This window comes from Engraulis encrasicolus, chromosome 16 (genome assembly GCF_034702125.1).
Source record: "Engraulis encrasicolus isolate BLACKSEA-1 chromosome 16, IST_EnEncr_1.0, whole genome shotgun sequence".
In the NCBI taxonomy this organism is placed as follows: domain Eukaryota; kingdom Metazoa; phylum Chordata; class Actinopteri; order Clupeiformes; family Engraulidae; genus Engraulis; species Engraulis encrasicolus.
In genome coordinates, this window is record NC_085872.1 from 53,187,972 (window position 1) to 53,200,471 (window position 12,500).

At 40.8% G+C, this 12,500-nt stretch overlaps 1 protein-coding gene across 2 annotated transcripts in view; it reads left to right on the plus strand.

Annotated features, from left to right (window-relative positions):
• sdhc (succinate dehydrogenase complex, subunit C, integral membrane protein) overlaps positions 1–12,500 on the plus strand; it is a 119,138-nt gene that overhangs the window by 98,398 nt on the left and 8,240 nt on the right. The window contains exons 1-4 of one of the 2 annotated variants that reach the window (XM_063219819.1): positions 300–359; positions 1,705–1,761; positions 5,108–5,209; positions 5,617–5,678. In XM_063219819.1, the coding sequence (XP_063075889.1) occupies positions 343–359; positions 1,705–1,761; positions 5,108–5,209; positions 5,617–5,678 (238 nt within the window). In that variant the 5' untranslated portion in view covers positions 300–342. Of the gene's footprint in view, positions 1–299; positions 360–1,702; positions 1,762–5,107; positions 5,210–5,616; positions 5,679–12,500 lie in introns of those variants that run through there. The other variant, XM_063219820.1, reaches the window with a different exon arrangement.

Genomic DNA, 12,500 nt, shown 5'->3' on the forward strand with positions numbered 1-12,500 from the left:
AAAATAATAGTATGTAAAATTAAAAATAAACTGATGATTAAAATAAAGTGGAAGTAGGCTGATGTAAATGAATAAATGAATGAATAAGCATGAATTAGGCAATAGACTATGAAAAGCGTTAGGCCTATGTAAAAGCTATTATTATTACCGTATTATATTTTTCGCAACACTTCAAGAGCACGCATTGAACGATGCTGACGACCTCGTTTTGACCTTACGTACCTCTCCATTGAAAACAACAGTCTATCGACCTTTTCAAGATGGCGCCTACAAGTAGACATACCAGTACCTTAGTCGTCATTTCCTTTTAGTGGGTGGAACATCCGGTAAATATTGCAAAACATGGCGTTGCTTCTAAGGTCAGTATGCATTTGTTGCCCTTTAAGATACGGGTTTACATATGAAATGTAAAGCTTTAAACTGTATACTAATGCCACGTTTTGTTCTGTTATAGATAGATGTATTCAGTTATTTGCGTAAATTTTTCAAATTATACCGTTAAAAGGAACGTTGTGGCTTCGTTTGGTGACAGCACACAAGCTAACATGTTAGCTAGCATGGGTGTCAGAATGTCATTAGTGACAGTTTGTCACGAACTATGTAAACTTTGTTTTAAACTTATCATCGCTGCGAGCAAGTTAATAATCCAAATAAGAATCCCATAGAAAACTGTGATACTGGTCGGGGTACATGTGTTGTAGTGGGGAGGTGTTAAGATTTTCCCTGTAAGTCCAATGTGGGCGAGTGTGTACCGAAGCTGAGGTTGTTTGATGACATGGATGGTCTTTACTGATACAGAGACAGATGTTTAGATTGTTGAAATGATAGATAGATAGATAGATAGATAGATAGATAGATAGATAGATAGATAGATAGATAGATAGATAGATAGATAGAGATTGTCTGTGTTATTTGTTTGTCTTACTGGGGCTAGATACCGGTAGATAGATAGATCGAGGCACATTGTTGTGTGTGTTTGAGTGGGATGTCTGATACGCTATGATGTATTTTATGAACAGTGAAGAGGAAGTTTATCTGAATTAGGACTGGTAAAACATTCCATTTGGAATATGTGGCACTAGACTGTAACTGAGGAATCCATTTCACTGTTTATTTGTCTCTTAATAAAAAGCTTTTGATTGCAAGAAACGTCTTTAATGTCGACTGTGATGTATTGCAATCTAACTTGACTTGCGTCACTGAAAGACGCAAATGAAAGAAGTTGTGCAACAGTTTTGCAAGCTCTCTCTCTTTCTCTCTCTCTCTCTTTCTTTCTTTCTTTCTTTCTTTCTTTCTTTCTTTCTTTCTTTCTCTCTCTCTCTCTGTGTGACTACAGCTAACTTATCAGGCTTTTTATGACTGTGTGTGTGTGTCTGTTATCATCAGTGTCACGTGTGTGTGTGTGTGTGTGTGTGTGTGTGTGTGTGTGTGTGTGTGTGTGTGTGTAGCCTTTTATCATTTGCCGAAGTCCAGAAAACGTGCAACTGATATTTGTGACTGCACACACAGAGAGGAGATTCCAGTCTGGTGGAAGTGTGTGTGTCTGTGTCTGTGTCTGTGTGTGTGTGTGCAAGGTCAAATTTATTCTGTCCTGTTCCTGTTCTAATTGTGTGTCTAATATTTGTGTGTGTGTGTGTGTGTGTGTGTGTGTGTGTGTGTGTGTGTGTGTGTGTGTGTGTGTGTGTGTGTGTGTGTGTGTTACAGGTCTCTTGCCCGGTCAGGTGTGTGTGCGTCGCGCTCGCAGCTGCTCCTCTGCAGACAGTAAGTGATTGTGTGTGTGTGTGTGTGTGTGTGTGTGTGTGTGTGTGTGTGTGTGTGTGTTTTAAAGATATTCTTCAATAGTCTGAGAGTTGTTATGTGCTGATCTGATTGTGTTTGTGTAACGGATGAATTGTGAGTAAACGGAACGTGTGTGTGTGTGTGGTTTTTTTTTTTTGACACTGTCCTTCAATATTCTATATCAGGGGTGTCAAACATAAGGTCCGGTGGCCGGATGTGGCCCGCCAGACGGATCAATCTGGCCCCAGACTTATAGAGAAAAAGGGTCAAGAAAAAGAAGTAAATCTCTAGTTACAAAGTTACTGCAGAGGTTTGAGATTTCAGGTTGTCAAATTGGCCTTTACTGGTCTCCATTTCCTGCCCATGCTCCTGATACTCCCATCTAGGGCTGGGTATTCCAGCCATGTTCCTGTATCGATTCGATTTCGATTCTTAGGGCTTTGAATCGATTAATCACGATTCGATTCGATTCATTCCGAATCGATTCAATCCGTTCCCTTCTTGGTGCAAGGATTTCCCCCAAAAGATGCTGTTGCCTATTTTTATATAAAAATGTCAAAGGGCTGTGGCTTGACAGTGTTAACAGATTGCTCATTTGTAATAAGTAGGCCTAGGCCCAATTGACTAATACCTAGCCTACTGGGTATTTTCCATTGACCTAAATTAAACAAAAAGAACAACAACAACAAAAAAAGATTTTGTGCCCTGTGAATCGATTATGTGAATTTTAAATGATATCGATCGATTATCGATTAAATCGATTATTATCCACCACCAGATGATTGAGCAATGGGATTCCGTTGTGAAGCATAAGTTATTTCCCAGTTTCTTTTATGGAGTGGTCCGGGCCACTTGAGGTCAAATGTGCTGTATGTGGCCCCTGAACCCAACATGAGTTTGACACCCTCATCTGCTAGAGGTGCACCGAAAATTCGGCCGCCGAAAATATTCGGCCGAAAACGCAAAAAAAGACACTTTCGGTTTTCGGCCGAAAGCCAATTGAGCGGCCGAATCGGAGGCCGAATAGAAAATGAATTGAAAATTCATTAATTAAACTAATTTCAGTTCTACTCTAACATTTGAAGACATCAAATACACATTTATTTTCTTTCCAAAACATGTCAAAACATTTGGATGTGCATTTCTGCCAAAAACACTATTGGAAATTCGATGGCCACTATTGGAATGTTATTCAAAAATCGGGGAAAAAAAAGATGTGCGTTTGCTAACTGAGGGACTCCCACTGTCATCCCTTGAGACGTGTAGCCTAAATTCCGCCGACGTATCTTAAAGAGTTCAATACTTATTTACAGTGGCCTTCCATCTACAGCACCAGGGGGGAGCAATAGCTAGAAAATGCTGTCGAGTGTACACCTCTGAACGTCCAGCAGCACGTTCACTGGAAGAGGAGTCTGTGCGTCCGTGACAAGAAATATTTATCATTCCCTTCCCCTCCTTCCATTCTCGTGGCACGGCAAAGTAAACCCCACTGAACAGCTGTTCGCTAGTTGGGCTGCATTAGAACTAGTTAGCAATTGACATTGTTGACAGAGAGTATCCCGATTCGCACGGCTACAGGGGGTGGCTTTTACAAAGTTTGTTTTACAAATCCGAAGCAACGCCATATGAAACGACCCCCAAATAGTTGCAGATTATAGTGTAGTAAGCCAGATAAAATCGCCTCAGCTAAGAGTGCTCAGCTAGTTTACTTCGCTTGTTAGCTTATCAGTATTAGCGTTAGAGATATTGAAATAACCTGCCATTGTTGACACTGACTGACAGCTACAAGTAGCTTACCTTGCAGAAGTTTACGCTGGCCAAATCAGACGCAAATTGATGTGACATTATTCCCGAACAGTTACAGATGACAGTCCATGTTTACAAAACCATCACCAATTGCAGATTTACAGTGTCAACGATTTATTTATGAATGCCCAATGCCCATTCCCGAAATGCACGAGATGCGTGGCTTCTCCCTGGCTGTGTGTGTGTCGTGTCGGCGGGGGGCGGGACGCTTTCAGACACACTCGCCTTACGAGTTGGAAATGAAAGATGAGCATCGTATCTAGACCTACCAGAGAAATTAGAATACAGGGGAGCTACTGGGTTAATTTAATGTAACCCTGCAGTACTTTTCATTTGTCACTTAACACTGCTAGGGAGGCCAACACAGATTTTTTTTTTTACTGGCTGGATATTTTTTTTATTCGACAGGACTATTCTAAATTCGAAAGAATTCTACATTCGAATATTCGTGCACATCCAATAAACAATTATTTCAGCAATATTCAAAAATAGTGAAAAACCTAACTTTTGATCACTTTTGACTGAACTGTAATATTCGGTTTCGGTTTCGGTATTCGGCCAAGTGATTAATTATTTTTCGGTTTCGGTTTCGGCCACAAATTTTCATTTCGGTGCTCCTCTATCATCTGCCATATATCAATGTTGTGACAGAGTCAGGATTCTGTACAAGTACCAATTGACCGGAAAAAGCCCTCCTGGTCCACCTGAAAATCTGTTTTAAAATCTGGACTCATCAGCTTAAACCTAAAATGTTGAGTTAGAGGGCAGTCATGAGTAAACAGTTTGGGCATCAGACTTGTAGCGCAAAATATGATGTCCCACAGAATTTTTGGAAACTATGGGGGCAGCAGGGATTTTTTTTGTTGGGGGGGGGATTTCACGCGGGGCAATGGGCGGGGGGGGGTTCACGCGGCGTAAAAAAAAGAAATAGGAGCACAGATAAGAACTTAGACGGATAAGAATTTAGGAGCACTGTGAAATTGACAAAAATGGACAGACAAAAAGGGTCTAAGAGAGTAGGCTATACCTTTCTCCCCACACACATAGGCATACACATTCTACATGAGGGGTGCTGGTCACAGGGCCAGTTTTTCAAAATTCCTCCCGTAAAAGGGCTGAACAAACGTATTACACATTTATGTCTATACATTCATTACACATTAATTTCTATATGCAGCCCAATGTCTCCTCTGCTGTGTCAATGAAGGCCTGTTGCCTAACTCATTTTCATACAACTGTAAAACAAAGCCTGTGGAGTGTCAGTAAACTCATCACACACCACAATCTCAGGTGCAATTCATGACATTGCAGACTAGGTTTGGCCATTTTTGTTTTGATATTGAAGATTGTTTTGATATTCAATTTTTAATGTTTTAATATCAAAAGAAATTGTTTTTGGGAATCCAGTCAAGGTGGTACAGTAAGTGTTTATTGCTTTAGCTGTGAAACTTTGTCCTGCGTAAGCTGTATGAGATTGAGGTTACATTTTTATTGTAATTTTTTTGTTGTATTTGTCCATCAGTGCGGCCCCCATGGGCACGACGGCAAAGGAGGAGATGAACAAGTTCTGGGCCAAGAACACGCGGCTCCAACGGCCCATGTCACCACACATTACCATCTACAGGTACACACACACACACACACACACACACACACACACACACACACACACACACACACACACACACTTTCTCTTTTTCTTTCTCTCAAGACATTCCTCACTGAACACATATTAGATAGATAGATAGATAGATAGATAGATAGATAGATAGATAGATAGATAGATAGATAGATAGATAGATGGCAATCAATGGAAAGAGAGATGGTGGAGTCTAAATGTAGAATGACCCTAGTGTAGTGCCTTGTGGTACCCCCCCATCTGCTGTTATTGCATCAAAACTGTATGGTGTTGGAAATGAAGAATCTGAAAAAAGTGTGTGTGTGTGTGTGTGTGTGTGTGTGTGTGTGTGTGTGTGTGTGTGTGTGTGTGTGTGTGTGTGTGTGTGTGTGTGTGTGTGTGTGTTTGTCCAGGTGGTCCATTCCTATGGTCATGTCGGTGACCCACAGAGGCACAGGCGTCGCCCTCAGCGGAGGTAAGAATTCTCCCGTTGTCATGGTGACACTCCACAGCACACGTTGTTCACTGCACAGAACCAAACTGCATTTATGGGAGTTGGAGTTTCCCCAATGAGGCGTTCACTTTCGCTTTAAAGTGGAGAAATTGAATAGAACATATGGATGGCCTAGGAGTGCTGATGCTTACTTGATGTGGGTACGTGAGGTGTGAGTTAGTGTCGTCTTCACTGCTATTTGAGATGAGGGATGTTTACCTACTTAAGGGCCGTACACACACGTCGCTGCTAGTTACTCGCTCAGCGGATGAAGTCAATAGAATGTCAATGTGTTCCAGCGAGACTAGCAGGCGAGTAGGCGAGTACTGTACAAGTGATGCCATGTGGGCGGATCCCAAGTTGAAAATATTTTATCTTCGAGCGAGGCGAGTAAGCGAGTAACCAATTGGAAGGCAGAGTTCGGTACTTCTCACCTGTTCATTGGCAGTTAAAGACGCGGGAACTTTCAGCGAACGTTCCATGAAACAGAGGCGAGTAGGCGAGCAAGCGAGAAGCTAGCAAATAGCAGTGATGTGTGTGTGTACGGCCCTTTAGTGTTGTTGTCTTGGCTTTTATTTGTTAGTTACTGAATGTAATATATTCCATTAGTACCCTTTATCAAAGTGTTATCTAGAGGTGCTTCGATTGCTCGGCAGCCGATCATGATCGGCCGATAATGGCCAAAAATAGCCTGATCGGTGATCGGAAAAACATGCCGATCAAAAAAAATCGATCCAGAGATATTAAATTCCTCGTGCAACCATTTTGCCTTTACACCTGGCGCTGCATGCCTAGGTGCTGGCTCTGCACGCCTAGGTGCTGGCTCTGCACAGCTGCTGCACCAAAATAAGGCATCTTTGCTTGTCTATAACTTTTCGGAATTCCCTCCTTCATTTTCAGCATTTATAATCATATCTGCATCAACAATGATCTGATTTTCCGATCCATGCGCCGTTTACATGACGCTTGTAATTTGCGAATGACTTGTCAGTCTCGCCATGTCGCTATTTTGAGTTACAGCCTGTATGGAAGTTGTCAGTCAGCACGCAACAACTAAACGTTTCCAAAACAAACATCAACGGTATTGTTTTTAAAGTTGTAGCCTAATTGACAGCCAGTTCAGTTTGTAGTCGCTGCAACACCAAACAGCAACAGAGGGAGAGTGGACGGTGAAACTCAATGAGTCTGTGCAGGGAATTCTACAATCTATGACAGTGTTACAGAGAAAGAGCTTTCCTCGCAGACACGCTGTGTTGTGCGTGTTGCCTGTTCTTTCAAGTGAAGTTTTTTTTCTTGTTTTGTGTATGTAGAATCTCCTAATCAAGTGTTTCAGTTACAATGTAATTTGCGATTGACTACTCCTCGCCAGTCAGCCATTTTACGTTATAATCTGTGTAGTTGCCTCGGTCAGCACGCGACAAGTTCACGTTGTCAGCACAAACATGTCAACGTTATTGTTTTCAAAGTTGTAATTGACAGTCAGTCGATTAGTTTGATAGTCGCTGAAACACCAAACGGCGACAGGTGAGGGGAGAGGGAGAGAGCTCAGACTCAGAACGGTAGCGGAGCACTGCAGCTGTGGACGGTGACAGAGAGGGGAGGGGCTCTCCTCACGAGGCTGCTCATTTAAAGCTACGTAATGACTATGTAATGTTTCAGTTTCAATTCAATCTTAAATATTTTAGTAATTATATGCAATAACTTATAAATTGATCAATACTGTAGACTTACTTGTAGGCTATATTACCAACACTAGTCTGAAAGAGCTGAAAGATAATAGCCTAATAATAATAATAATAATAATATTAATAGCCTAATAATAGGCCTACATTGTGAAAGCGACATGTGCAAATTAAGATTGATTGGTTTATGGGCAGAAATGGTATTCAATAATAATTAATAGGCTATTAAAAAATAGGAAATAATTTCTGTGATCGGCAATGATCGGTGATCGGCAGATAAAGATTTTTGGTGATCGGTATCGGTGATCGGGCCAAAAAATGGTGATCGGAGCATCTCTAGTGTTATCATTATTGTGATTTTAAAAATCGCAATCAATCATGACACCACTCGTTTTCGTCATGCGAGAAAGGTTATTTTAGCTTTTGTGTAAAACTGTGTTAGAGACTACAACGTGTGCCTCACGTATTTGACGTGAACCGAGGCTGAAGATGCACCACAAAACTGTGCACAACTCAAATCGCTTGCCAAGTGAAGTCGACAATCACACCATTGCTTATTAGGGCCGAAATCGTGATTTCAATCGTGATTTAATCGTGGTTATAGTGACCTGCCTGCCGAGCATCCTTGAAGCCAGAATATACTGACAGGCTGGTGTTTCTGGCCAGAACTCTGTCCACTTAAGTTTCAAGCTATTGCCTTTTACATAATTATTACAATTCAGTTTTATTTTGTTCGCCCCGTATATAATTCTTGGTTATATTTCCTTTTTTATCATTTTAAATAAAATTCTGCAAAAAACTAATAATCGTGATTAATAATAAAAACTAATTAATCGTGATTATGATTTTTTTTCATAATCGTGCAGCCCTATTGGTTATCATTAATTCTGAGGTACAGCATATGTGTGATTGAGAGGGGAATGCGAGGGGGGCGGAAAAAAAGGTTTGATCAGTCCATTAAAGCCCAGTCAAAAGTTTTGGCTTTCACAGCCCCATGAGCCGCCCGGAAGGGGTGGAGACTTGGGCACCCAATGCGTCTGTCTACACACACAAGGCTGCCTGAAAAGGCCAATTTTGTAGTCCAATAGCTGTGTCTTGTAATGGGTATCGATGGGATAAAAGACTACATGCTAGGTTACCTTGAGGCCATTTTTGTAGTCCAACAGCCACATCCTACAATGGGTTTCAGTGGGAGGAAAGACTACAAACTAGGCTATCTGAAGAGGTTCAGTTTGTAGAATACACGCTAGGCTTCGGCAGACGATCCAGGGCAACTAGTGGGTATCTACCTATCTACTGCAACTAAAGGATGACACTCTCCTAGCCTACAAAACTGGCCTCTTCAGGTTGCCTAGTGTGTAGTCTTTTCTCCCATTGAAACCCATTATAAGACACAGCTATTGGACTACGAAAATGGCTCCTGTGCAGAGCAGGATAATTATCAACAAGAAAAGAGAAACACCAGTGCAGCTTACTTGTCTTCTTAAAGGGACCTTTACACGTTTTCCACACAGAACTAACTCTGGAGACACTGGTTACTAGGGATGCACCGATACCTCTTTTTTGAAAACCGATACAAGAACAAGTACATTAATGTGTGTACTTGCCGATACCGAGTACCGATACCGATACCTTTTACCACCAAAATACAATGAAAATTAATGTATGACCTTGTTTTTTTCCACCTGTGATATTTTTATTGTCCATTTCCATGTAGATTTAAATGTTAGTAAATGTATGAGGTGGCACTTTTTTACATGCTGCTTTCAAGTCCACAGAACGTGACAAGATTTTGCATTGTTTTGTGTAATAACAGTATCGTTCCTGGTATCGGCAAGTGCTTGACGAGTACGAGTACAAGTATAATGAGCGGTATCGGGTGCCGATACCGATACCAGTATCGTATCGGTGCATCCCTACTGGTTACATAGTTGCCATTGGTTTCCCCTTAAAATTACTCTTTTTCAAAACACTCTTCCATACACATGAACACACACAGTTGTCCATTTTAAAATAGGTTTCATGTATATTGAACTCTGTGACTTTTAAAGGTAGAGTAGGTAATGATTTTAGTAGTTTATTTCCAAAATGGCGAAAACGGAGAAGATCCACCTTTAACCCTAAACTGCAGGAAACTGTCTAATCTGGCAACCCTGTATAGTGCCTCTGAATTGCCATCAGTTATCCGGCGAGCACACAGAAAGAAGGGCATTGGTTGGCATGCCGTTCGCAGTTCGGTCAGAACTCTTATGAATGCACATGAGTCCGTTATTTTCTCAAGTGAATGTTCTTTATTCTTGAGGAAGGGGTTACAACTTAGATAGCCATTGGGCTTGATGAAAGGACTGCCTAGTTGTGTGTGTGTGTGTGGTCTAAAAGAAAGAAATATACAATAAAGTATAATGAGTACTTGGAATGAATTACCTCAGCTACTATACAAACGAGCTACATAACCGAGTGGGCTAGATAAAGTGCCTAACGCACGGCAGCATCAATATGAAACATAAATATCTGGACTGAAACATAAAGACACTTCTTCTCTTCTTACTTCTGATTACTTACTGGAGATCTACATTAAGACTGCATTTACAGCAGGGCTGTACATTAAGACCAATTGGTCGCATATTGAGCCTAAAATTTTGACTGTGCGAGAAAGAAAAATAAAACGGGCGCACCTGTGCGAGTATGCATTCAACCCTTTCATTCGCATTTTGCTTCTGAGTTCGAGTGCATGATTGTGAGAGCTGCTCATTTTTTCCACAGCCTGTCTGATAGACAGCATCAAACTCCATTGGGAACGCACTTCAAAAAAGACGGTCAATGTTGCTTGAATTCCGTGTTGGCTAAGATTGAGCCATCTCTGCTCCCGTAGCTTCGCACAGATCCCTGGTGGCAACAAACAGTTACAAAGCGCGCATGCCTCATCTCCCAGTCGGATGTTCTGTGCCAACACTTCTTACAGCTTTTCGAAATGGACTGCTGTTTAAAACGTTCAAATGCGGGAGTTTGCATTGCTAACAGGAAACCTCTTTGATCCGATAGTGAAATAGCCACTCGGTTTGCTAACTCATGTGGTTTAATGAAATAGCCACTCGGTTTGCTAACTCATGTGGTTTAAAGGACGTTATGTTTGAGCTGTTTTGGCGTTTCCCAAACCGCTGTCTTCGCAATGACTTCGCAAAAAAATGCAATCGCAATCAAAGTAATCAAGTCAAAATATAGTTCGAGGAGCATTCACAAGTAGTGTGCAGTGCGCGCAAATTTAAAGTCTAGTTGGTCCAGTAGCTACCGGTGCTGTAGGCTATCAAAAAGAGCAGCCAACACAGTGAGATAATATTGCTGCTCCCAGTTTCATTTCACACCGTTCCAACCCATGCGTTTGAGGAAACAAAAACTAGGCTATAATAAAGCCCGTTGGATTAACGTGTTGTAGGCTATGTTTAAGATTTAGTCAATCTAGTTCAGTAAGCATGTGATTTACATGCTTTTAATCACGAAGTTATAGCCTAATAATAATAATAATAACAATAATAATGATAATAGGCCTAATAATAGTAGGCTAATAGTAATGGGAACTGTGATTTATGGCATATAGCAGTGGTTCCCAACACTTTTTGCACTGGGACCATTTTATCCTGAACTTTTGGGGACCACATTTTTTTCACAACCAAAACCATGACTGAGCAAACTTGCTGGCTATAAAAAAAAAAAAAAACAGTGGATATTTCTGACAGTATAAGACTACAATAGCTATGGATTGTTAATTAGTGATATTTATTGGTATTTTTTTATTTCCCACCTAGACATTTCAGGGGAGACCATTGGAATTCCAGGTGACCCCATACCCCAGTGTTGGAAAAAAACACTGACATATAGCCTAGGCCATTGTGCATGAAGATGAAGAAACAAGCAATGAGCACAATAAGCACAGTATTTTACATAAACCCCCCAAATAACAAAAGTGTCACGAGATTTTTGGAGTGCTCCTAAATTTGTATCTGTGCTCCTAAAGTTTTATCCGTGCTCCTAAATTTTTTCATTTAGGAGCACCTGTGCTCCTAGTGAAAAAGCTTAACGTACAGCCCTGATTTACAGCATAGCGATTTCACTCGGCAAACAATTACTAGGCATACGTTACGAGTTCAAACATTCAAACAGTAACGTCTCACTCGACTGACATTCGACATTTAAACGTACATTCGGCAAGAAATCATCGTCTAAATATTAATAACAGACATACGAGACATGACGGCATTACTCACTGTTTTCAGGACGCACACTTCTTGACTTAAACAGCAAACTAAATGGCTAAAACGTCTCGCTCAGTCCAAAGCTGCCTTAAAGAGCCAGAAGCCCTTTTTAACATAAACACTGCTCTATGACGAGATTACAGACGCCCTTTTTAACATAAACACTGCTCTATGAAGAGATTACAGAAGCCCTTTTTAACATAAACACTGCTCTATGAAGAGATTACAGTTGGGGGAGAGACAGACGCCCTTTTTAACATAAACACTGCTCTATGACGAGATTACAGAAGCCCTTTTTAACATAAACACTGCTCTATGACGAGATTACAGTTGGGGGAGAGACAGACAAGAGGGAGATAGAAACAGAGAAGGAGAGAGAGAGGGAACAGAAGGATATTGAAACAGAGAAAGTGATAGAAACGGAGAAAGAAAGAAAGAAAGGGAGAAACACAGAGAAAGAAAGGGAGAAACACAGAAAGAAAGAAAGAAAGAAAGAAAGAAAGAAAGAAAGGGAGAAACACAGAAAGAAAGAAAGAGAAACAGAGAGAAGGAAAGAAACAGAAACACAGAGAAAGGAAGAAATAAAGAGAGAAAGAAAGAAAGGGAGGAACACGGAGAAAGAAAGAGAGAAAGAAAGGGAGGAACACAGAGAAAGAAAGAGAAACAGAGAGAGAAAGAGAGAAAGAAAGAAAGAAAGAAAGGGAGAAACACAGAAAGAAAGAAAGAAAGAAAGAAAGAAAGAAAGAGAGAAAGGGAGGAACACAGAAAGAAAGAAAGAAAGAAAGAGAGAAAGGGAGGAACACAGAAAGAAAGAAAGAAAGAAAGAAAGAAAGAAAGAAAGGGAGGAACACGGAAAGAAAGAAAGAGAGAAA